At 39.6% G+C, this 25,207-nt stretch overlaps 2 protein-coding genes across 4 annotated transcripts; both read right to left on the reverse strand.

Annotated features, from left to right (window-relative positions):
- Positions 1–5,286: 5,286 nt before the first annotated feature.
- her8a (hairy-related 8a) lies at positions 5,287–8,636 on the reverse strand. Its single transcript, XM_052137574.1, has 4 exons — positions 8,481–8,636; positions 7,433–7,528; positions 7,229–7,307; positions 5,287–6,102 (listed from the first exon to the last, which is right to left on the reverse strand). Exons 1-4 carry the CDS (start codon positions 8,541–8,543, stop codon positions 5,636–5,638), a joined length of 705 nt encoding a protein of 234 aa, XP_051993534.1. The 5' UTR covers positions 8,544–8,636; the 3' UTR covers positions 5,287–5,635.
- Positions 8,637–12,282: 3,646 nt separating this feature from the next.
- LOC127649271 (transmembrane 4 L6 family member 1-like) lies at positions 12,283–17,210 on the reverse strand. 3 transcript variants are annotated; one of them, XM_052134310.1, is made up of 6 exons: positions 17,143–17,171; positions 16,906–16,941; positions 16,632–16,768; positions 16,339–16,525; positions 15,342–15,462; positions 12,283–14,195 (listed from the first exon to the last, which is right to left on the reverse strand). In XM_052134310.1, exon 6 carries the CDS (start codon positions 14,151–14,153, stop codon positions 13,182–13,184), a length of 972 nt encoding a protein of 323 aa, XP_051990270.1. In that variant the 5' UTR covers positions 14,154–14,195; positions 15,342–15,462; positions 16,339–16,525; positions 16,632–16,768; positions 16,906–16,941; positions 17,143–17,171; the 3' UTR covers positions 12,283–13,181. The 3 variants fall into 3 exon arrangements, with proteins under 3 accessions (XP_051990270.1, XP_051990277.1, XP_051990286.1); XM_052134317.1 differs by lacking the exon at positions 16,906–16,941 and having other exon boundaries at positions 17,143–17,210; XM_052134326.1 differs by lacking the exon at positions 16,906–16,941 and having other exon boundaries at positions 14,171–14,195; positions 17,143–17,210.
- Positions 17,211–25,207: the final 7,997 nt, after the last annotated feature.

Genomic DNA, 25,207 nt, shown 5'->3' on the forward strand with positions numbered 1-25,207 from the left:
GACCCCCTTCGAGCCGCTTGACTCAGCTGGACTCAGGGCCCCTCTCTCAAGACTGCCCTGCTGATCGCGCTCGCTTCCATCAAGAGGGTCGGGACCTGCATGCGTTCTCTGTTAGCGACGCTTGCCTGGAGTTCGGTCCGCAGATACTTTCGTGATCCTAAGACCGCGACCGGGCTATGTGCCCAAGGTTCCTACCACGCTCTTCAGGGATCAGGTAGTGAACCTGCAAGTGCTGCCCCGGGAGGAGGCAGACCCAGCCCTTTCACTGCTGTGTCCAGTACGTGCTTTACGTATTTATCTGGACCGCACACAGAGCACCAGACGCTCTGAGCAGCTCTTCGCCTGCTTTGGGGGACAGCAGAAAGGGAATGCTGTCTCCAAGCAGAGACTCGCCCACTGGGTTGTCGACGCCATTTCCCTGGCTTATCACACCCAGGCCGTGTCCCCCTTGCGGGTCCGAGCTCACTCCACCAGGAGTGTTAGGCCCTCATGGGCACTGGCTAGGGGCACTGCCCTAGCAGACATTTGTAGAGCAGCAGGCTGGGCAACACCTAACACTTTTAGCAAGATTCTACAATCTCCGAAGTTGAGTCAGTATCGCCCCGTGTTCTCTCAGGTACCGAGCCCGTAGAACTCGGTGGCACGCCCACGATCTGACCAGGTGAATCGCTTGCACCTAGCTCCTTCCCCTAACCAGGGGAAACAGTGCTCTTCATTCCCAGGAGATCTCAGGTTTGGGACACTGGTCGATTCCTCCCTAGCCCTCGTGGGTCGCAGTTCAGCGGAGGAACTCGCTGACCCAAGCCACTGCGGTACCGTAAGCTACCCTGTACTGGTATAGGTGCTCCACAGGTAAGGCCTCCTTCGGACTCCCCTGTGTGTAACACCACTGGTTCTGTCCCTCTGGCTAGCTGACTCCTGTGTTCCCTTAGGCAGTCATGGCTGCCTCGGCTGCCGTGCTGTATGTTCCCCTCTATAGGCTGGATCCACCACTCAAGACCGACTTTTCCACAGAGGCCCTAAGCAGGCCTCTGATGGTTTTGCCACTTAAACTTGCCTCCCTCTCGGGTAGGCGTGGCCTCCGCGAGGGTCTTCTCCGCCCTGGATAAGGGCTAAGACCCCTTCCCTCAACGCGTGTAAGGGCCCCTGCCTAAGTTGCTCTATGCGAGAAACATAGAGAGAAAAGAGGCCCGCCAGGCTTGGCCCGTTCCCAGGTTGGCGACCAGCACCTTGTTCCCCTTCAGGGTAACGATAAGGAATCCTGATGGCTTAAATGGGGCATTGGGGAAGGGTACGTGCAGCCTGATACAGTTGGTCGTCCTGCACGTAAGGATACCTGCTCGCTCCTGTATCAGCAGTTCACGTACACGGCTCAGCACATGGCGCTTTTATAAGTGGACCCCTAGTGTCGCTTCTCTGACACAACGTGGAGAGAGTGACAGAAGGGGAACGTCTAGGTTACGTATGTAACCTCCGTTCCCCGATGGAGGGAACGAGACGTTGTGTCTCCCCTGCCACGTCGATGAGCCGAGCCACTGTTGTGGCCGGACCATTTCCGGCTCCTCAGAAAATTCCTGAATGAACTCCCATATTTGCGCCGCTTAAATACCCGTATGTCCGGGGGCGGGACATGCAAATACTGGTTGCCAACTCTCATTGGCCTTTTTTCATAGTCCAGAGGTGAATATCGGCGCCAAGAGAGACCCCTAGTGTCGCTTCTCTGACACAACGCCTCGTTCCCTCCATCGGGAACGGAGGTTACATACGTAACCTAGACGATTTATATATATCTGTGTGTATATATATTTATATATATCTGTGTATATATATTTATATATATCTATATATATATATATATATATATATATATATATAACACACAAAATTAGTTTTGTTTTCTCTAAAAGAGTGGCGCAAAAGGAAAACGTCTTTTTCAAGATGCCTTTTAGTTTGTGTTTATTTCCTGGTTGCGGTCGATGTCGATCTTGGTTACAAGAATGGGGGATGTCCAGAAACGGATCAATTATCTGGAGTTATCGGAGAGGGAATTAGGTGCTAACCCGCTAGAGACCAAGGTGGATTTGCAATGTGTTTGGGAAAAACTAAAGGATTTGGAGAATCATTATTGACGAAACAATGTCCGAATTCTTGGAATTCTTGAGCATGAGGAAGGCTGAGATATGGTAAATTTCTTGGATGAGCTTTTTCCAAGTCTGCTCGACATAACAGGCCATAAGCTGGAAATTGAGTGAGTGCATGGGGTTCCGGCTCGGAGATCCGGATTCAGAGGCCCCGAGCAATTCTGCCAAATTTCTGAGATCTTCCGATAAAGATCTCCTGTTACACGAGGAGTAAAGGAAAGCTTTCTTGGAAGAACCACAGCATTTTCTTGCACCCAGACTTTGTGAATTCGACAAGAAAGAAATGTGAACGATTCTGGTAATGCAAGAATCTCTTACATCAATGGAAGGTCGCTTTTGCTCTGATGTTTACGGCCAAACTGAGAATAGATACTAAAGACGGCCATAGAGAATTTACATGCCCACAGCAAGCATTGTCCTACATAAAGACAATGGAGTGAGTAAGCCATTTGGTGAATTTCATCTTGCTGCCTAGTGGGCCTGACTCACTGAACATATACTTGATTGTCCAAGGAAGCTGGGCACCTTTTTAGTATCTTTTTGTGCTGATTCCACCCAGTGGTTTGGAATGGTAAACATCCCAGATTACATTTCAGTAAGTTGCATAGGCCGATTGACAAAGGTGGGCTAGGTCTACCCAAGATTTAGCTTTATTATTATGCATACGGTCTCAGACATTTGGCACATTGGTCGCTTCCACCTCAGAGAGCCCAGAGTGTTTAATTCAGACATTTCTTTAAATGTTGCCTCAAGCAAATGGCTGAACCCTAAATTTTTATTAATAAGTCCCCTTTCTGCTGGTCTGACTGGATTGTGAGGGGGTTACTACACTCAGTGACCTATATGAATGTGGAGTATTGAGATATTTTGAAAATTCGATTCAACATTTTAGGATTTCCAGATCTCAATTCTATAGGTATTTACAGCTGCGCCACCTGCTCTGTATTGTTTTTGGGATTAGCGCACACACCCCATAAGCAGCAGTTACTCTGGGAGTGGTGATTACTGCTTTTGGAAAAGGTCATGATGCATCAGTGTATTACACCCTGCTAATTCAGAGTCTGGGGGACGGAGCTTCAACTTCTCACAAGAGATTATGGGAGAGAGATTTAAACTTGGTATTAGAGGAGGGAGTGTGGGCTAGGATTCTAAAAAATGTCAAGTCTACATCTAGAGATGCAGAGGTGCACCTTATACACTTTAAGATTTTACATCGATTCTATTGGACCCCCTCTAGATTGTATAGGCTTGGTCTTAAATACACACCCACCTGCTGGTGATGCTACTCAGAAGATGGAGACACAACCCATGTTTTTTTGGGGGTGTGTTAAGATACAAAAGTTTTGATTTAAGGTTCAGAGTTTCATATGTGATATTTTGGGTATTCAAATTTCATTTAGCCTCAGACTCTATATTCTGGGCGATGGGGCAGTCATACATTTGGGAGAGAAACACACAAAAAATTGGGTCCTGACTACTATTATGATTGGCAGGCAGATTATTTTAAGGGGATAGAAGTCAGATGGGGCTCCCTCATTTCCAGAGTGGTGTGCGGATATGGGGAGTATAGCGGCTTTTAGGAGATGTTGAGCAGAGGGGATGTTGAGCAGAGGGCTGGGGGTTAAAGATTAGTTTGATAGGAAGGTATTTGCTGTTTTGGGGGGACACGGGGAGGGGCTGTGGAGAGAGAGATTTAGTTGTAATTATATATGATTATTACATTTGGGGGGTGGTGGTATTTATTTTTATTTTTTTGTGTGTGTGTGTATTCTATTTGGGATCACAGGGGTGTTCATTGGGGGTCAGGGTAGGGTTGGTGATTGGGGAGGGGTAATGGGGGGGATAAATGTTAAATGTTGACTCAATGTATTTATGTTGTGTTTTTTCTTTGTTATATGTTTATTAGCCAATAAAAAATGTTAATTGAAAAAAAAGAAAAGAAACTGGATGAAGAAAAGCAATTGCCAAATGCTTTTTAAAAAGCAATTTAAAAGGTGCATTTAAAAATTACTTAATGTGCTGTTTTGTCGCTAAATATAAGTACATTTAAAAAAAATAATTAAATAAAAACATTTAACACATTAAATGAACACATATTTATTTGTCCATTTATGATTTGGTTTATTTATTCATGTTTAAATTTGTCTATTTGTCCATTTATAGATTGATAATTTATTCCTTCTTTGTTTTGTAAATGGCACTTGTGGGCTTCCATACGTACCTTAAAATATGTTATGGCTGCCAAAGCTAATTTACTGGTACCATTTAAAATGCGTAACATCATTAAATTTCTCAGGGCAGTGCAGTCTTGTGTTTTCATTATCGCTATCTAGTGGCATTTTCATGTTCAATTAAGAGATATTGTAAAATGGGACAGTTAAGCTTGACCACTATTGTATCTAAATGCATGTAAATCTTTGAAAAGTAAAACAAATCACTTTTTGAGGTTTTAAATGATTTACATCAGGATGTGTGGAAGAGTTAATTTCATGACCACTGGTGGGAAAAGCCATGGTAAAGAAAATTACAAAAATTTGACAAATCTTTTTAAGGTTATAAGTAAAATTTGGCTTAATGTTTGTCAATGGTACAAATTATAATTTATCATTTTTATGTTGATGTGTATGATGTAAAATAATTTGTAGATGTTATTTTTCATCTGTCCCATAAAAATCCATCAATTTATGGAAACAAAAATGTGTATGTCAAAAATATTATTGGCTAGATATTGTTTAAATCAGTTAAATAGAAAGATCTGTGATTTAAGAAACTGAAAAAGTTTAAACATATCAATGTCATATTCGTTTATTTATTTTTTCCAACATCACCATTATCACATTCAGTTTTAACTGCTTCAATATGAGGTACTAGTCTGACTCACCTTTTCTTGTAATATACAAGGATAGAGTACTTTTCACAAATGTTCATCTCCCCTATTATACCCATTCTGAGCCACCATTACAGATTACAGAGATTTATATTTAAGGTTGAGAAACTTGCATAATATTTCAACAGAGCCCCTTTACTACATCTACAAAATATACTATTTCCACAACCCAACTAGTTAAAATAATATATAAAAACCAATACAAAAAAATGCACAGAAAAAAAAAAGACTCAACACAAACAAAGCCACCTTTCTAAGGTCATCTAAAATTGCCCAATATAAACATGAAGTCATGACATTTCTAAAAGTGATCAAGGCAGCAATTCCACTAGATGCAGGCTAACATTCAATTTCCAATCATCAGTCAAAAAGGGCAACTTTGGTGTCATCACACATTTGTGTTCATACCACATGCACATAGCATAATCAACCAAACATGCTCTACAGTGTTTCAAATGATACCACTAAACCCCAGGAGACTGTATAACCCAATATAATGTACTCAGACCCCTTTGAGTGGAAAGCCCTCCAACCTCCCAAAGATCAAATGTAATGGAAACAATTAGGGATGGGAGGGCAGGCCTAATGGGGGCTGGGCTGGATTCATTCACCAGGGCCTCCACATGGAGGGATCACCCCCAGGAAAGAAAGGGGGGAGGGCTGATTGTGCCAGAGGCAGAGGGGAAGGAGACCTGGGTGGAGAGGGCTGTTCTTGGGGTATGGTGCAACTTCGCTCTCTACTGAGTGGGACACTAGGAGAGTGAGAGGAACTGCAGGGAGAGGAGGGAGGGGTGTGCAGGTGGAGAGGGTGGGACTGTAAGGAGGGCAGGCTTAGAGGGGAATGGGTAGGGGATATCGGAAGAGGACTGGAGGTGCCAACAGAACATGTGCCACTGGCCTCAGTACTAATATGAGGCAGAGATTTCAGTAAATGGTTTAGCAGACGTGCGCCCAGAGACTTGTCCATCCCAGGGCAGCTCAGGAGCAGATTATGTACCTCGTGCATGCACTGAATATAACCGCTACTGTATCTTTGTCGTGACTCAAACCCAGTGCCTGGTCCTTGACTACCACCTGAAAATCAAAGCAAAATGATACATGAATATCTAGGGGTCTGATTTTCTGACCACATGTAAAAATTTGGTCAATCCTGAATTTCACCTCAGAGAAAAGTAGGCAATGGGCACTGTCCATCTATATGTTTCAAATAATACAGAGCAATGTTGGGTGTAATCCGATTACAAAGTAATTAGTTACTGTAATTTAACTACTTCTAAACCCTAAAGAACATTTTTACATTTTTGTAGACAGAGTACAGTTACTGACTTTCAATTAAGTTAGTTCAGTACACGTAGTTTTAAGTACATTACTTGGGTTTCTCATTGCCAAAATAATATTAACACTTAAAACAGGGTAATGGGGTGTGCCCCCAAATGAACCCTATGCCCCCTCAAGTGGAAGTGAAGCACTTGGCATCATGGCGCTAAACATAACCCTAACCAAATATGGTGGAGACACACTCACGCAAAACTGGTATCAGTGCGTGAAACTGTCACAAGTCAACCCACAATGACAACATAACACATCATCATCTACATGATTTCACTTTAAACCCCCAATGTGTGGGGTAAAAGGCTCCATTACCACCTTTTTTTTTTTTTACTGAATTTTAATCGAAACAACCTTCTGTTATTATTTCTTTTAACACAAACTATGTTGCTCCATCTATATTCAATAAAAATTTTTTTTTTTTTTTTTTACCTTGATACATTTTGTGAACAGAAAAAGCTTAATTTCCTGAAGGGGTGCCTTTAGCCCTGTTGTACCCTATTCATTATATAGACTGAGTGTCAGCAATTGGGCAACTATCAAGTTTATTATTATTCTTTTTTTTTCATAATATCAGTTGTGAAAGCAATTATATTGAATTTGTGAAGCAGAAAAATAAAAACATCAGAGTTATGCAAAGTAACTTCATGTAAGTAATTATTAATGTGATTACTTTCCCATAAAGTAATCAGTAAAATTATCTGATAAATTTTTTTTTGTTGTTGTTGAAATAATTAGTCATTTGTAGTGAATTACTTTTTTTTAAAGTGACTTACCCGCCACCACTGATTGTGAATTAATACATTTTTAAAAAGGTCATTTTATGGACCTAGAAACTTGACTAAACTAGATTTAACACAGAAAGCCTAACCTTGTCCATGGCCTCTTTGAAGTTGCTCCATGTGCTGAACTGTTATCTCAAGAACATCAGCCTTCTCCAATTTAGATTGCTGTGGAACGAGTCAGGAAAAAAAAAATCAGTCAATATACATATGTACAAAACCAATATTAGTCCATATTGGTGCAAAATGATAATGTAAATATATGATTGTTGTTTATGTGGGTTGTCACTTACATCCAAATTGTAGGCATCCACCATAATTCCCTTTAGTTGCTCAAGACTTGAGTTTATCCGCTCTCTGCGTCTCTTCTCTATCAAGGGCTTGCGCAGCTAAAAAAAAAAAAAGAAATAGCATGCCAGTTTTGATTGTGTACTCAATAATATATATTCATAAGACATCCATAAGAGGTAAATTAAGTATATGATAAACCTGCCCTTTTGTAAGGTGCCGAAAAGTGAACTATTCATCATACATCCTCAATGAGTAAATTATTTCTGGTCACAAAGTGTATCAAGTATCCACTCTTGGGGTAAAAGGACCTCAGGGAGTTATAGTAATAAAAAGCATAGAGAAAATAGCAATAGTTTTAGGGCAATATTTGTAAACTAATGCAAATTCTTTTTAAATATCAAGATGCTTTTTTGAGTAACAAATTAAGCTCATTATTATTCAAATTGGCCACTTCAGAGAAAGATGCACCATTTCCATCAAAATTGTCATTTCATACCATCTAATGTATTCTATAACTAATTAATCTGCATTGTGATGAGCTCAGTCAATGTGGCTTCATTTGAAAATTATTCATAACAAATCTATTCTCTCTAGTTGGGAAGAACAATGTGTTTAATAGGGCCTTTAGCCTTTCACTTATTGGACAGTTTTTTCTTTTTTTTTTTTTATTATATTTTTTTCTTTTTTCCTGTTTTACTGGATAGAAAAACTTTTGATTTAATCAACTTGAGCAAAACTTAAAATGACAAATAAGTATTTTATCTCAAAATAAATGTGGTAACTTTAGGGATTTTCATTAGCTACAAAAATGTGCAACATTTTAAAAACAATTAAATGTTAGATGATCAAGTTACCAGTGATCTCATGAATCAGAAAAATGTTGCGGTGCATAGTGTCAAACAGGTGTTTAGGAAAGTGCTGAGGAAGTTTTTGTTGCTCAAACGTGTCTTGTATCCCGGGTGCCTTTATCCCAGCTGAATCTAAATTGATACAGTTTTCTCCCATCAAAAATATTCAACACAAAATGACGACGTTGTCAATGCACACTACCTTTCGCTCTTCTTTTGCGTTGAAACTCTTATCCGGACCGTTGCCGAGATTGGAGGCCGTCATTTTTCTGCACCAAATAAAACTTCTTAAGTTTAAAACTTTTTCGACCGCGCAACTGCCTTCCCACGACTCAGTCTGAAAATGTAGGTTGCGGTGGCGTTGCCTTGATATGATGGAAGAAAAAACTAAACAGACTCACTTAGCCTCCTTTAACATGTAGCTACTCTTGCTCCCCCTCAAACCTCCACCCACTGAAATTACCATGACAAAACGTGGGTGCTTTTTGCTGCACAATTTCCCACAGTCTCGGGTTCGGCCCATTAAATAGCGTGAATCCCACGATCCATAGAGCTGGAGTCTCCGGTGGACTCAGAGATGAAGCACATGGTTCAAAAAGTTTGATTTCACAAATGACCCACTGTCAGGAGTGGTTATACGGATTTGTCTCAGCTGATAAAAGAGATTAACCTACAAGCTTCCTATTGAAAGTTGATCTTAACTTATTTAGGAACAATTTTAGGTGACGTTTTTTCACAATCATAGATGCACCTGTGGATGGATGAAAGAATGAACGGTTGATCATAATTGTTTAATTGCGTCCACGGTGTGCCAACTTTCTTCTGTCCCTTATCCTGGCATGCAGACCTATTATTGGAGAATTTTGAACATTTAATTTGTCTTGTGCAAAGATATTCTTAATATGCAAACAGAAAAACAAGAATCGGCTATCCGCCCCCCTTAACAAAGACGGAGGACGGTAATGGTTGGAGGATGGTAACAAGCAACAATAGCAAAGAAATCTTAGTTTTAAAGTGTTTTCACAGTGGGAGAACTGCCATTATCTCCTGGTTTCCCACCCCTTCCTCCATTACGCACGACCCCATCCCCTCTACCCCCTTCACCATTGTTCTTTTCACCTACGGGACGGGCACACTCCACTGAAGCACGCCAAGATCTCTTTTTCTGCTGTTGTCCGGTCATAATGACCCCGCAGTCAACAGAAGAATAGACAGGGAGGTGCAAATCCGCAATGGCCATCTTAGACTCCTCAGCAGCTTAGCTCAGAGAGAGAAAAAAAAAAAGACAGAATGAATGAATGAATGAATGAATGAATGAATGAATGCTTTATAACTAATTGAATGTGTTCAGAACGTTATAGTCTTTATACTTACGGAAATGTTTGAAACTAACCACCAGATGGTGCTCAATCTATGCAGAATAATTTTCCTATTTCTTCAAAAGTTTAGATGACAGTTGGACAAGTCAGGAAAATACAATTCAGTTAATAGACATATGCACAAAAATAACATGTGAATATTCTTAAAAAAAAAGCTGAAAATGATGATATGCTAAAACAAGTTATAGCGACCATATAGTGATCAATTAATGCAGATCAATGACTTTAGTCTTATGTCTTATATCATATATATATATATATATATATATATATATATATATATATATATATATAATCAGAAAGTTTTGATTTCATGAACGCTTCCACCTATAATATTTAAATTGTTATAGTTCATGAAAAGTGTTTTCAAGTTTAGCTCAATCATTCACTGGACAGTTCAGCATGTGACTTGGTGACTTGGTTTGTTGGGAACAAATCAACAGCAATATTGAATATTGACAATACACAACATTAGTAATTAAGGTTTTAGATTTAGATTTCGTTTTGGCACGACATAGTTTAATGACACTAAAGTGCAAGATATAAATGCAGCTGATAAAGCAACCTGACATTTAAAACAAGCAGGATGCTATTGAAGGCAGCAGTACAAGTCAAAGAATATAACCCGTAAATCTGACCTATGTGTAGTTTAAGCTGTCCAAATTGCCTGTCACTACAACATTGGTGCACAATCAATTAGCAGAATTGACCACCTTCTGAATGGGTTCGACAAATGGGTAGCACATATTGTCAGACAGAAAGGATGTATAACTTGAGTGGGTTGCACATCTTGAAGGAACTACTTACGAGAATACAGTAATACCACCACCATAACAAATTTGGTGAAAACACAGTACTTAGAAAATATTTTCCAGAATATACTAGCACCTTTATGCAGGAAACACATATAGTATATCCCAAACCAGGGACTAAAAACAGTTCAAGGAACAAAATCATAAAACGCAAATGAATTACATTTTTTGCAGAACGCAACTAAAAACGGGAACAAAATCCTTTTCAATTGTTCCGGAGCTAGTTTAAATGCTGTTAATAGCCAGTTAATTTTGTTCTGATTATTTTTTCATGAAACCAAAGACAAAAAGGTTTATCAAAGAAATCACAAAATTGGGCTTCTTTCCTTTCAAAAGAACATAAGCATGCACTTTGGTTCTGAAGGACACAGCTAGTTTAAAACCAATGCTAAAAAACACAAATCATTCGGCATGCAAAAGGAGACGTTTGGTGCACACAGTGTGTATGCAGGAGAGAGAGTTTTATGCTTTTGATTGATTGATTTAAAAGACGATCGCTTATATAGGCTACTGTATGCTATGCTTGTTATGATTTTTATTCTGAAAATTCACCACACAGGAAAGAATATAATTGCCTATTTTCACTTATTTTGGTGAGGCAAGTGGTTTATTTTGGGCTTGTTTTTCCAGACCAGGTTGCTTGTTTCGCTTGTGAGATTGTGCAACTCTGAAACAGGTATATCACCCACCCCTCAGCGCAGAGTACTGTCACTTAAAATATAACTTTTTAAACATTTCTTTTATTTTGTTCTCACCGGTTACCATTTGGAAAAGAAGATCCGGAACTTCTGAACCGGAACTAAAAATTACAGCTTTTGCCAAGAACTAATCGAAATGGAAAACCTTTTTGTTTTTAGTTCCTGACTCAAACCCCAAACCCTACCTGTAAAACAAGTTAAAACTGTAAATGCACTTTTATTTAACCACAATCATTTATGCAATGAAAATTATGTTTTCAAGCCAGCAAATATTTGGCATAAAACCAAATTTAAACAAAGTACAATGATAACCTCTTTAATTTAGTATTACGATTCAAGTTGTGCTTAGCAAACACTTCGTGTAAGGTCAAACGGATGTGTTATAGAGGGGGAAGGGTGTAAAAACATGCCTGACAGGAAGACGGTTTTTGTGGCATGTCAAATTATATTCAAACTACTAATTTAAAAAAAGCAGTTGTGAAATTTGTCTGACTTCCACGCAGTCACACAATTCTACGAAAAATCAGCACATGATCTTGCAAGTATCTAATTTGTAGTTAATTTATGATACAGAGATTTACAAATTACTTACAAATATGAACATTTGAAAATCAACAACACCAAAAAACACCACTACAATCAAAATATTCTCAAACTACTCATTTCTAAAAAGCAGTTGTTGAATTTGCCTTTCTGAGAATAAATCAAAGTTAAATTCAGTGGTCTTTTATTTAAACTATATTTAACCAGGTAAGTACCATTGACAAAAGAGACCTGGGTTAGGTTTCCCAAAGCACAAAGTAGAATGTCAGTAACACTTAAGCGGTACTTAATCACTAAGGCGCATTTCCCAAAACCATTGTTAATTTAGTAGTTCGAAAAAACGTTTGTAAATTAACGAGACCTTTGAACCAACCTTAAGTCCATTAAGTGCAACTTTAACATATCTTTCTGGCATCTTTCACAATTTATCAAAGACGATTAGACATTTAATAAATTGAATTGATATATTTTGATGATTAGAAAGTGATTGTAAATTATTTCAGAGGATTAAAAAAAGTGTTGAAAAACTGCAATGAAATTGCAAACTTGTTCCAAGAAAATGGTGCTGAAAACATAAAAGCCTTTTTTATTCATTTCAGAGTAAGCTACCATTTTGCGACAAAAGCTACAACATTATCTTTCATATGCCTAAATTGCAGTTCATTTTATGATACAAAAACTTTTTTACATACACCATATTTACATTCGAAAAACAACACCACCAAAAAAACAATACTGCAAACTGAAAGGATATTAATAATTAATAATTTCTTCAAACTAAATATAGCCAAGAAACTTCAATATGATGCTCTAATCCAAAACCTAAGGACACATTCAAAATGATCCTAATTTGTCATACTGCTATGTTCATGTCAACATGTTTGATGCTTGAAATAGCATATTAAAGGGACTTCCCAGTGAGTTTTTTTTTTTATGAAAAAATGAGTTGTTTACTCTCTTCAAAGTTGCATATTTGAGAAAGAAGTCTTTCTTTGATCTGCATGAAGGAAGTTCATGGCAACACTTTTGTGCGCACTGTGCTCACATGCTCTAGTCTACAGCTTGTCAAAAGCTGAATAGTCTGACAGATTGTGGTTTTGGCTTGTGCTTTTCTCTAGCAAACTTATATATGTATATAATTTAATGCCAATTTCTAACATTATTCTTTGTGTTATATTACCATGGAATAAAAAAACTAAACAAAGACAACTAGTCGATAAATCTGCTGAGGGAGTGACAGTAAATTTGCATCTTTGTGGAAACATAATGGTGGATTGTGTCTTTAACTATTACAGCAAACGGTAATGCAAAAATAACATTTGCTATGGTACCTTTACAGAAGTTTCCCCCACTATAGGGCAGCACTTTAAGTTTCTGTGGTGGATTCACCCTAGCCCCCATTAGACCCCACCATAACCCGCTATAGTTTACTTCCATGTTCCAAACCCGGAAATGTGAAAATGGTCCACGCTTACGTAGAGAGGGGGGCTCGGGAGCGATTGTTCCCGTCAAAGCTGTTACTGTTCATATGCCATATTTTACGCACAGCATCTACATCCATTTTGCTGCGGAAAGTTTCTGTGGTGAAGTAGTAAGCAAGGGGGTCCAGCATTGCATTCAGGCAGGCTATCATGAGGCTGTACTGGTAAGCTGGTACCAGTGAGCATGGAATGCTCTCAGGTTTTGAATAGGCATACAGCAGGACTAGCATAAAATGATATGGCAGAAAACAACACAGAAAGATTCCCAAGTTAGTCGTTATCATCCTCTTGATCCTGTCGCTGTCTACTAGCTCACTATTCTGGGCAGCGGTGCTTTTACTTATAGCCCGGATGAGCCCCCATGAGCTGAGACTCATTACAGTTAATGGAATTCCAAACCCAACAATTAGTGTGGATGTGAGAGCAACTGTTCGAGTGGCATACTGAGGAAAGTTCGCAAAACACTGCTCTGTATTAGAGCTAATGTTTAGTGGAATGGTTTTCTCCTGTTTGAAGTAGATTGGCAAGCTTGTTCCTATAGTCAGAAACCAGATCCCCAGACAAACACACCATGCTTTCTTGCGACCTTCACGAACTCGAGAAGACAATGGGAAGCAGACTGCTACACAGCGGTCAAAGCTAATGCATGTGAGGAGGAAGATGCTTCCATACATGTTAGCTAGCAGTATGAGACCAGTAAACTCATGAATTTTCTGGGGCAGACCCTTAAAACCCCCATGGTAATAGATCCGCACAGGAAGTGTACAAACCAGAATAAGGTCTGCAAAGGCTAGGTGGATCATGTAGATGGTGGTATGCGACTGTGACTTAGAGTTACGTAAAAAAATCACAAGTGCAGTGAGGTTGAGGACTAATCCAACAATAAATACCACTGTATACACGGTAACAAAAACTACATCCATTTGGCCTTGGGCTGTATTCTGAGAAGTAGAATTTGACATTGCTGCTCTTAGGTTGTATTTTCTTCACTAGTCTGGAATTACCTGTAAAATTAAAGAAGATCGTTGTATGGTAGCAATTATATTTTGTAATGTTAGCAATAATATTTGTGATTAAAAATATCAAAAGTACATTTCAATTATGAGATCTTTCTGACAATTGTATGTAGAGGTTTAGCGAAGTGCAGATTGAGACAGTAGAAAAACAGAAAATGGTCTGAGAGCAAACGCTTTCTGTATTTTTTCTGAGTTTATAAGCTGATGTAGGCATAGATTAGCAGATGCACACCTAAATTTCATGTGGCAAGAATTTTCTCAGAAAGTGCACATTCTGGTCATATTCCACCCACACTTGTGTTCTCATTATTGCAAAGATTTTCTTTCTTGCACAAGAGTCATGTGAACTAAAAAATAATTATAAAAAAAAAAAAAAAAAACCCTATTCACCTCTCGATTCTGAGTTGTACACTTTGAGGCTCTTTTCATTGACCTTTGTTCTCTCTGAACCTCTTTCAGTTCCTCTCTGTCTCAACAGCACCAGATCTCTCTTCACAAATTCCTTATCATAGCACGATATTGCTATGTGCTCTATTGTGGCAAAGTAATGCTTTTCTTATTTACAAGTATGGCTGACAAGCTTGGCCACTTAGACACAACAGACATTGAAAACGTTTTCTGATTAACCATTTTTATTGATTCACACAGTTGACAAAGAAAAGCAAAATATATATTCATAGATTTTGACAACTTTAAAATGTCTCCAACAGTTAACCTCAATGATAAGAGACAAGCCATCAGTACTTCCTTAAATAATTTCCCTTTCAGAACTTGTGAAAGCTCTCTGTAAATACAATAGCTCCACTATGTTAAATTCATCTATACTTTTGTTTAATTTAGCCTTACCACTTACAAGTGGTTTTGACTTCTTTAAAATTCTTGCATTAGGTTATGAATGCTTTTTGTTTATTAGGAAAATTACAATTGTACACATGCATGGAGCACAATTTTTCTTCAATATTTCAGAAGTGTGCAATAATTAATTGTTCATCCAGACCCAAACACTGGCCTTATTGAACAAGAGGTTCCTTAAATAGCTAGTGCATTAGAGTACACCCAAAGCTGTCAAAAGTATCATAGTAAAAAAACATGAAGTGGGTTGTATTACATGGATTGTGTTGTGATTACACTCACCGTTGGGGTTTCTAGAAGAGGACAGTTCCTTCTGTTGGTCCTAATGCTAAAGAGCCAGAAGGTTACTGCTCTTACGTTGCAGTCTCACCTCTCCTTTCCTCCATTTCAGGAAATGCATTTGCTGTGAGAGCGGAGAGTTCACAACTCATTGTTTCTCTTCTCTGTTATATTTCTCTTATGCTACTTAGAGTAACCACCTGAATATTGATGTTTAATTAAGACAAATACTGTATGCACATAAATGCAAAAAAACTGACATAGATCGACTACCACACTGTCCCTCAGTAATGCATCACAAAAATTATCACTGGAGAGTGAGAAACATGCAACATAAGAGCAAAAACCATCCAGACTATCTGTTATAAGTTATAACCACGTAAAAAAGAACTTGCCTTGAATAATTAGCATACGTTTAAACATGTTTTTACATATACATTTAGAACATAGTTAAATAAAAGACTACCTCATATAAAGTTTCAAAAGTGACTTTTGTTTTCGATGATAATGCTCAATCCTTTCCCTGCATTTTATTACAAAAGCCGCTAGACTGACAAAATAGATATATACAAGATTATACAAAAATAGATATGTTTTAACACACAGTGTGGATATTTTAAACATAAATTACATAATATAGCACCAGTGGAGTGAGTTTTGCAGTTCATTTCTCATTTCATTGTGTTCACTTCCACATCGACTGATCGTCACTAATCAGTAATGATGAAAAAGGAGAATGTGTAGGGTGTCATAATAAATCTGGATCCCTTCCTCAATTTTATCTAGTCTCTTGTCATGTTTATTTTATGCCACCTAAGGAATAAAATGTAATTTAGACCCATTATATAATTTGAATATGAAAACATTTAATAAGCCAGTGTGCTGAAACCATAAAACAACTACAAACAATATATTACTGTTATTGCAAGACCATTTTACTATCAGTAGTAAAGACATTAAATGAGTAGTGAATCGGCCTGTAGAAATCAAGTCTATTTACCTCTTTGTTATTGCATGTACCACAGATGCAGCCAAAGAGACCATTGAACATCTGGAATCCACAGAGAACCACTTCTAAAAACCCAGCCACCAACAGGGCGCTAAACAGGCAAATGTTAAACTCTACTACATGTTCTGGCTCTTTGCAGCTGTTCCAAATGTCAGAGTTTCCCAAGTAGCTTTCACTGCTGCAATATTAAAAAGCAAAAAAAAAAAGTATTTATATAAACAATACAGTAGCAGTTCACACAGCAAATTTGATGAACACCATTAAAATGGAAATACTTTTCATACCTGTTTTTGAATGGTCTGCCCCAGATGCCAAACTCATTCATGCAACCTGGCCCATCAACCAATCCAACAGCAGCTACAACGACACTGTACAGCGCTCCAACCACACCAATTGCAGCAAACATAATGGACAGGAACATCTAATGGACAAAAAGAACAAACAACAAAGGTGAATTAAAGGGTTGCTATACTGAAGAATGTAGGAAAGCCAATTTGGTCATAGTGACTTAAAGGAATAGTTCACCCAAAAATGAAAATTCACTCATCATTTACTCACCCTCATTCAATCAGATATGTGATGACTTTCTTTCTTCTGATGAACACAAACAAAGATTTTTAGAATAATAAAATTTTTGGAGTGAACTATCAATTTAAGTGTCTTATTTTGTCTTTTCAAGTAAGATGAGTCAGATGACTATTTAACTATGACACTATTTTAATGCACTCAGATAATAAATTTTACCAAGAATCATTTTCGGTGGAGTAACACAAGCAGAACTATAGCAGAACTCACCCCACAGCGGTTTGCACAACATCTTTGCCTCCCCGTGCTGTGGATGTGAATAGCAGGGATCTACACCTTAAAGAGAAAAACAGTATATCATCATAGAAATTTTAAAGTACAATGAATTTTTAGAGCTCTGGAATAACATTAATATTCACAACCTGGTCCCAGAAGCTGGTCTGACAACACTGGAAATATCAATTGAAAACTCATCGAAAAGGGTTTGAGGACTGTCGAAGAAGCGACACTAGGGGTCTCTCTTGAGTGCCGAATATGCCTCTGATCTATGAAAAAAGGCCAATGAGAAGTTGGCAGACAGTGTTTGCATACCCCGCCCCCGGACATCGGGCCAGCATGCTCAGGCTGAGGCTGATGCGCAGATGACCAACATGCCTTCCCGGGCCGCCGCCAGCGTGGGGCTGGATTGAAACCCTCCATCCTCTACACAGCCACCGGTTGGGTTCCGCCCTGCACGCCATGGCCCTCCTGCAAGTCCACCAGGCCAAGGAGCTCAAAGATCTGCACAGGGGTAGCCCTGATCCCGATGTGCTGCAGGAACTTCACTCAGCGACCGACCTCGCCCTCAGAGCCACGAAGGTCACAGCTCAGTCAGTCGGGCAGGCGATGGCCACGCTCGTGGTCCAGGAGCGTCATCTGTGGCTGAACTTGGTCGAGATGCGTGAGACCGACAAGGCTTGCTTTCTCAACGCCCCTGTCTCCCAGTTCGACCACTTCGGCAACACCGTCGAGGACTTCGCCCAGCAGTTCTCCGCGGTGAGAGACGGAGGCCATCTCTCACATCCTGCCCCGCCACAAGCCTGCCGCCATGGGCTATGCCCCGTCTGCTCGCCGAGAGCGTTCTCCTGCGGTTAAGAAGCACTCTGCTCCGCCTCAACCCGGGCCCAGCTCTCAGCCCCAGCGTCGAGCACCCCGCAGGAAGCAGATGCCCCCCCGTCTAACAGGGACCCGGAAGGCTCCCAGGTGCTCCTGAGACGTTCGACCCAGAGCCCAAGATGTTAGCTCCGGAGCTGGTAAGACCACTCCATCCCCCGGTGGAGGGCCGGGAGGACAATCTTTTGTTGAATTCATTTCATTTGCCACCGCCCCCCCACACGGGGCTGCGGTACCCAAATTCTCAATAACAGGGCTATTTCCTTTGCCTCTGGGTCACCTGGCCCACAAATGCCATTCTCACGGCACTCTGCCACCAGATCTCAACAGTCCCGGCATGCTTGACGCGGATCCCCCGCCTTTAGCCACACGACTGTCTCCCGGCTGGCCGGTTCCGACGAGTTCAGAGAACGCCTACACCGGACCTCCTCCTCAGTCACTAACTCGCCCCCTGCCGGGTGTGTGGAGCAAGGTAAGTGCTTTGAGTCTTTTCTCAGCACTAGAGCCTCGGGACGCACCCTTGCCTCCCGACGCCGTACTACCTGCTCCGTCCCGCTGCTCCGCCCCGCTGGGTATGTAAAAAATACTCGTCCCTTTGGTGCCCCTAGCACAGAGTTTGGATGCGTGGCTTTCACTTCCCAACCCGTCACGCTGGCTGGCCCGGACCATTATACTCGGTTACGCAATTCAGTTTGCCAGGCCCCGGCTCCCCCTTCGCGGGCGTCCGCTTTACCGCAGTACACAGCGAACATGCCAAATCCCTGCGCGTGGAAATCGCTACTCTTTTACTCAAAGACACGATAGAGCCTGTCCCTCCAACCGAAATGAAGGAGGGTTTCTACAGCCCTTACTTCATTGTACCCAAGAAAGGCGGCGGCTTACGTCCGATTTTCAACTTGCGAGTTTTCAACCGGGCTTTGCTCAAACTCCCGTTCAAAATGCTCACGCAGAAACACATCTTAACCTGCGTCCGGCATCTAGATTGGTTCGCAGCGGTAGACCTGAAGGACGCGTACTTCCATGTCTCAATTCTGCCTCGACACCGACCCTTCCTACGGTTCACGTTCGAAGGCCAAAAAAAAAAAAAACTGTCTGCAAACGTCTCATTGGCCTTTTTTCATAGATCAGAGGCATATTCGGCACTCAAGAGAGACCCCTAGTGTCGCTTCTTTGACACAACTTCTCATTCCCTCCATCAGGGAACGGAGGTTACATACGTTACCTAGACGTTAGCTGTAGCTCACCAAGATGCCACCTCCAATAATGCCTCCCATGTATTTGACCTCATCTGTAATACAGTAAAGTACCTCTGTTTCCTGTTTTGCATAAATGCTTTTCCAATCAGGGATGAACATAAAAATATTACAGATGATTGACAGCAGTGCCAGTGGATAAAGACTGATGCCAATACACTTGGAGCACTTTCCAGTACACATGATCTAAATTCTCAGTTATAGTAAGGCAGTTGCTGACTTTAAAAATATAACCCTTTACAGTTTGCCAGAACATTGATTGCAGCCCTTCTTCTTGAGTTCTAAACTGAGGCAAGGGACAGTTATAAATGCTGTATGTCATCAGACTAACACTCCTCCAAGTCATCAGATCCAGTGCTGATATCACACCTTTATCATATATTAGTTGCCATAAAACAATTACTGCACTTTGACTGTCCTGGACAGAAAACTGTGAGACAGAGAGGCGGTCCTTACATGTTATTTTTGACATCATTAAACAATTATCCACATAAAAACAGCCCCTAGGTGTTACTATGCGTTGTCAGGAAGCACAGACCTTTTTATAGCCTGAACATGAGCATTTATTTCCAATTGTGGTATCAGGGCCAGCCCAAGCCTTTATGGGGCCCTAAGCAAGATTTGTTTTTGGGGCCCCTCGGTGCCGCCAATACAATTGACTATAGTCGACGCTTGATTATTAACACACTATAAATCTAACATACCCATTATACATTTTTTTTGTTGTAGCTGTGTTGCTTACATCATACCAATGTCTGCCTGGTATGTTACCCTTCTGCGGTTTTTAATTGTAACAATAGCAAACCCACAAGAGTGGTCAGGTGTTAATTTGCACTTTATTATTCAAATTTTTACAGTACTAAGTGGCATACTTAATGTGGTGTACTGAGAAGTAGCAAAATAAACCAGCAGACAATGCATTTACTGTAAACAAGTTAACCACTTTAATTGCTTTTGGTTAAAAAAAAAATAATAATAACTTAAGATAAACAGTATTACATTAATAATTATAATGAGAAATACTAATCTCAGGATATTCTACAGTAAACTGAGCAAATACAAAAGCTGCTGTGCAAATTAACTTGCCTGCCATATCCGCTGATGTTGAAACAGACATGCAGATTCTGATAAGTGCTCCTCACCTGCAGAGGATGGACCTGATGAAAGTATTAATAATAATTATAAAAACTAGCCATGTTGGGTGTGATATTAGAAGGTAATGCAACTGTCTGTCAAAAAAAATACAAATAAAAAAAAATCTCACAAAAGGCATGGTTTATCCACATAAATATATTGATCTGGGATTGTTGAAAACTCACCTGCTGTATCATCAGCTGTAGCACTGGCACTTGGGGCAGGTGGCATTGGCTGTGCCCCACCTCCAAAATATTTCAACAGTGCTCCCAGGGAAGTTTCATAAGAGAACATAGTTGATGGAACAGAATGTTATTTTACAGCAGCAAGCCATCTGTACACCTAAAACAACCACTCTTAATCTATAACTAGCTAACTGAGGCATAATGATATTGGAATATAATAGCAAAGACCCCAAAATGGAAGGCTAATGTAAATAATGTTAAACTGTTATCAGTACCAAGTTTATGGAACAGAAGCTTATTTATATTACAAAAATATATACCCAAGTTATTTTACACAGAAGACAAAAATTTTCATCTAAAACTAGCTAAGTAATATGTTGTATTATAATATATTAAGATGTCAAGGCTATTTACAGATGTTTAATAAAAAGTGAACTTTCCTAAAACAAGAAGATATGCTAGATAGGCTATGTATGTTAACTAACTAGCCAGCTAACGCTTGCTCGCAACATAGCCTAGCTATTGAAGCTAAAATGGACAATAGAAAGCGCAAAGGCGGCGCTGAAAAGGCAAGATTAAAAAAAGAAAGTTCTTCAAACTGACGCGGCAAAATGTGCAAAACTGAGCAGCTTTTTAACCAGCGTACCAAATGAAGATGATGAGAGGGCCGGTAAGCTAGCGTTAAGATAGTTAGGAGCAGTGCAAGAAGCTAGCGGCCTAGCAAAACAATTTTGTCTGCAAACCACCGTTCGTGTTTATGTATCACATTTTTCTTGTAGTTCTTCAGCAGCAGCCTCTATTGCTCATTGATTGAGTATAATAATTAGAAGAATTCATGTTAATGAAGAGTATGTTGTGGAGCTGAAACGATTAGTCGACGTTATCAACAATAAGTTTCGTTGTCGAATTTGTCGTTTGATCTCATTTAGCGTAACATGGGATCACAATAAACTGTAAACTGCAACTCGCGCCTAGGAAGAATTACACAGATCACCGTCCAGATGCACTCTAAACTTTCCAAACAGCTTCAGGTGATGTAGATCACAAAGTATTGGGGAATTATACAAAAATATCTAATACGTAAATACAGAAGCACTCTCGTTGTGGAATAAGTGGAGTGGGAGTTCTTACACCCTGGTGTTACACCTTAAATGCAGATATATTTAATGCGTTACAGCTTTATTAAAGTTCATATCATAAGGAAGCAGGTCTTGCAACGCCTCTTCTATGAGTTGCGCAAATGTCCCGATCTAAGGGGGAGAGATTGAAACTGTACCCGGCTGAGAGACACTCTGTCACGGGGAAGCTCGTCCCTGGAGCCCGCAATTACTAAAGCTAGATTATAACGTGATGGCTCACGACTTGCTCAATCATAATATATGTCACTGTGCATTTCTTGTCGTGAAGAAAATTGGCAATACGCAGCTTTATTAATAAAAGGGAGTTTGTTTTTTAGTCAGCTAAAGATGGATTGAAGTGAACAGGAAGGTGAGAGAGGAAGTCTTCACCCCGTTATACACCGCAACAAAACATGTTTTTGATTGTTTTTTTGTTTTGGCTTGTTGTCTAATAAATATATCTAAAACTAATTTAAAACTATGTACGTTTACTTTAACAAGCTATACTGCAGAATAATTTTTTTTTTATCTGAGAATGTTGAATATAATATTAAAAATACAAATATGTAAAAATATATAAAAATCCTATTAGAAAAGATGCATTCACCTGAGAAGCAGCATATGAGATATTTAGACTTGCTTATAGAGAATAGATCTTGAAAATATGTATATTTAGTCTTTACTGCACTTGCAGAAGTATAACCACATGAAAAAAAATACACTTATATACAAAATACACTTATATACAAAGCTCATGATTGAAAGGGAATAGGATAAAAGTCATATGAAATATACCTGCATATTTTACCATTTGGAAATGTATATAGTTTCAATCAAAACGTGCTTTCAATGTCAAGTATGTTAAAGCTGTTACATTGTGTTGTTGTAAAGAATACTGTTGTTAATTGTTCTAATAAATCTTCACTCTGAATCAACACTTAGGCTACTCTATTTGCACTGAATTGGAAATTATGATAATTTTGAAAAATACAATGAATTACAAGGCTGTAGAGAACAGTGCACTATTGCAGACTTATATACTGAGGTTTTAATAAACATTATTATAATAGTCAGTCGTGAACTAAAGTGGACCGGTCTAAGGCATGAAACTCCAGGGCTGAAAACGAGTCCCACTCCGGCCCTGGCGATACCTGTGTGGTATCATGTGAATTCGCAAACAATAAATATATAGCATATCAAGAACTACATGTTAGATCAAATGAGCTCTACTTACAATGATATCTATAAGCATATGTCATACACTCACCTAAAGGATTATTAGGAACACCTGTTCAATTTCTCATTAATCCAATTATCTAATCAACCAATCACATGGCAGTTGCTTCAATGCATTTAGGGGTGTGGTCCTGGTCAAGACAATCTCCTGAACTCAAAACTGAATGTCAGAATGGGAAAGAAAGGTGATTTAAGCAATTTTGAGCGTGGCATGGTTGTTGGTGCCAGATGGGCCGGTCTGAGTATTTCACAATCTACTCAGTTACTGGGATTTTCATGCACAACCATTTCTAGGGTTTACAAAGAATGGTGTGAAAAGGGAAAAACATCCAGTATGCGGCAGTCCTGTGGGCGAAAATGCCTTGTTGATGCTAGAGGTCAGAGGAGAATGGGCCGACTGATTCAAGCTGATAGAAGAGCAACTTTGCCTGAAATAACCACTCGTTACAACCGAGGTATGCAGCAAAGCATTTGTGAAGCCACAACATGCACAACCTTGAGGCGGATGGGCTACAACAGCAGAAGACCCCACCTGGTACCACTCATCTCCACTACAAATAGGAAAAAGAGGCTACAATTTGCAAGAGCTCACCAAAATTGGACAGTTGAAGACTGGAAAAATGTTGCCTGGTCTGATGAGTCTCGATTTCTGTTGAGACATTCAGATGGTAGAGTCAGAATTTGGCGTAAACAGAATGAGAACATGGATCCATCATGCCTTGTTACCACTGTGCAGGCTGGTGGTGGTGGTGTAATGGTGTGGGGGATGTTTTCTTGGCACACTTTAGGCCCCTTAGTGCCAATTGGGCATCGTTTAAATGCCACGGCCTACCTGAGCATTGTTTCTGACCATGTCCATCCCTTTATGTCCACCATGTACCCATCCTCTGATGGCTACTTCCAGCAGGATAATGCACCATGTCACAAAGCTCGAATCATTTCAAATTGGTTTCTTGAACATGACAATGAGTTCAGTGTACTAAAATGGCCCCCACAGTCACCAGATCTCAACCCAATAGAGCATCTTTGGGATGTGGTGGAACGGGAGCTTCATGCCCTGGATGTGCATCCCACAAATCTCCATCAACTGCAAGATGCTATCCTATCAATATGGGCCAACATTTCTAAAGAATGCTTTCAGCACCTTGTTGAATCAATGCCACGTAGAATTAAGGCAGTTCTGAAGGTGAAAGGGGGTCAAACACAGTATTAGTATGGTGTTCCTAATAATCCTTTAGGTGAGTGTATGTTAAAGTTCAAAAACTCGATCCTATGTGTGGTGTAGTGGTCTAAACAACATAACTGGTAAACTGGTAATCAGAAGGTCGTTGGTTCAATCCCCACATCCACCACCATTGTGTCCTTGAGCAAGGCACTTAACTCCAGGTTGCTCCGGGGGGATTGTCCCTGTAATAAGGGCTCTGTAAGTCGCTTTGGATAAAAGCGTCTGCCAAATGCATAAATGTAAATGTAATGTGCATGGAGGTGTAGGCTTTTGTTTCTGTCTCTATAGGACAGGGTGGAACGCTGGACCTCTCAGAACACTGATTTACAGATCCTACAAACTCTCTAATCAGAAAGTCTATAAAACAACAGTGGAAACTCTGACAAAATTCCTATCAGTGGATCAGACTATTTCATTTCTAATTTAATGTAATGACAAGCGAAATTAAATCAAGCCAACTGGGTCACGGATCAAGGTACAAATAAGTGAATGTTTCAGTTAGTTGGATATAAACATGGTGAGAGAAAAACATGTTATTTCAATATAGATTATATCGGATTTTTGTAAAGGAAAATAATAATTATAATAATAATAATAATTGCATATGATGCACAGTTCAATAAATACTGAATTGTACTGTTAGTAAAAGTGCAAACAGTACTTAAAATATTATTCTTCATACAGGCTTAACAAGATCAATCTAAATAACCAAAAAGTGGTTAATTGAGAAAAAAAAAACTCCCTCAGAAGTTTGTTCACCACAAAACACATCATAAAAACGAGCCGGTATTTCATGAAATGTGTGTTGGGACCACACACTCTTTGGTTAACCACTGAGGGAAGTTTACACTTTGACATTTAAAACCTTACCTGACCTTAGCTTAACCCATAAATGAAGATAAACATTGTACAAATCGGGAAGTAGAATATAAGAAATGTCTGAACTGTTGGATCAGGAATACACGGACAGTGAGTTACCACTTAGATTCCTATACAATTGAATTGCTATCAAAGCCATTGTTTTAAGCTTAC

Source organism: Xyrauchen texanus, chromosome 1 (genome assembly GCF_025860055.1).
Source record: "Xyrauchen texanus isolate HMW12.3.18 chromosome 1, RBS_HiC_50CHRs, whole genome shotgun sequence".
NCBI lineage: Eukaryota > Metazoa > Chordata > Actinopteri > Cypriniformes > Catostomidae > Xyrauchen > Xyrauchen texanus.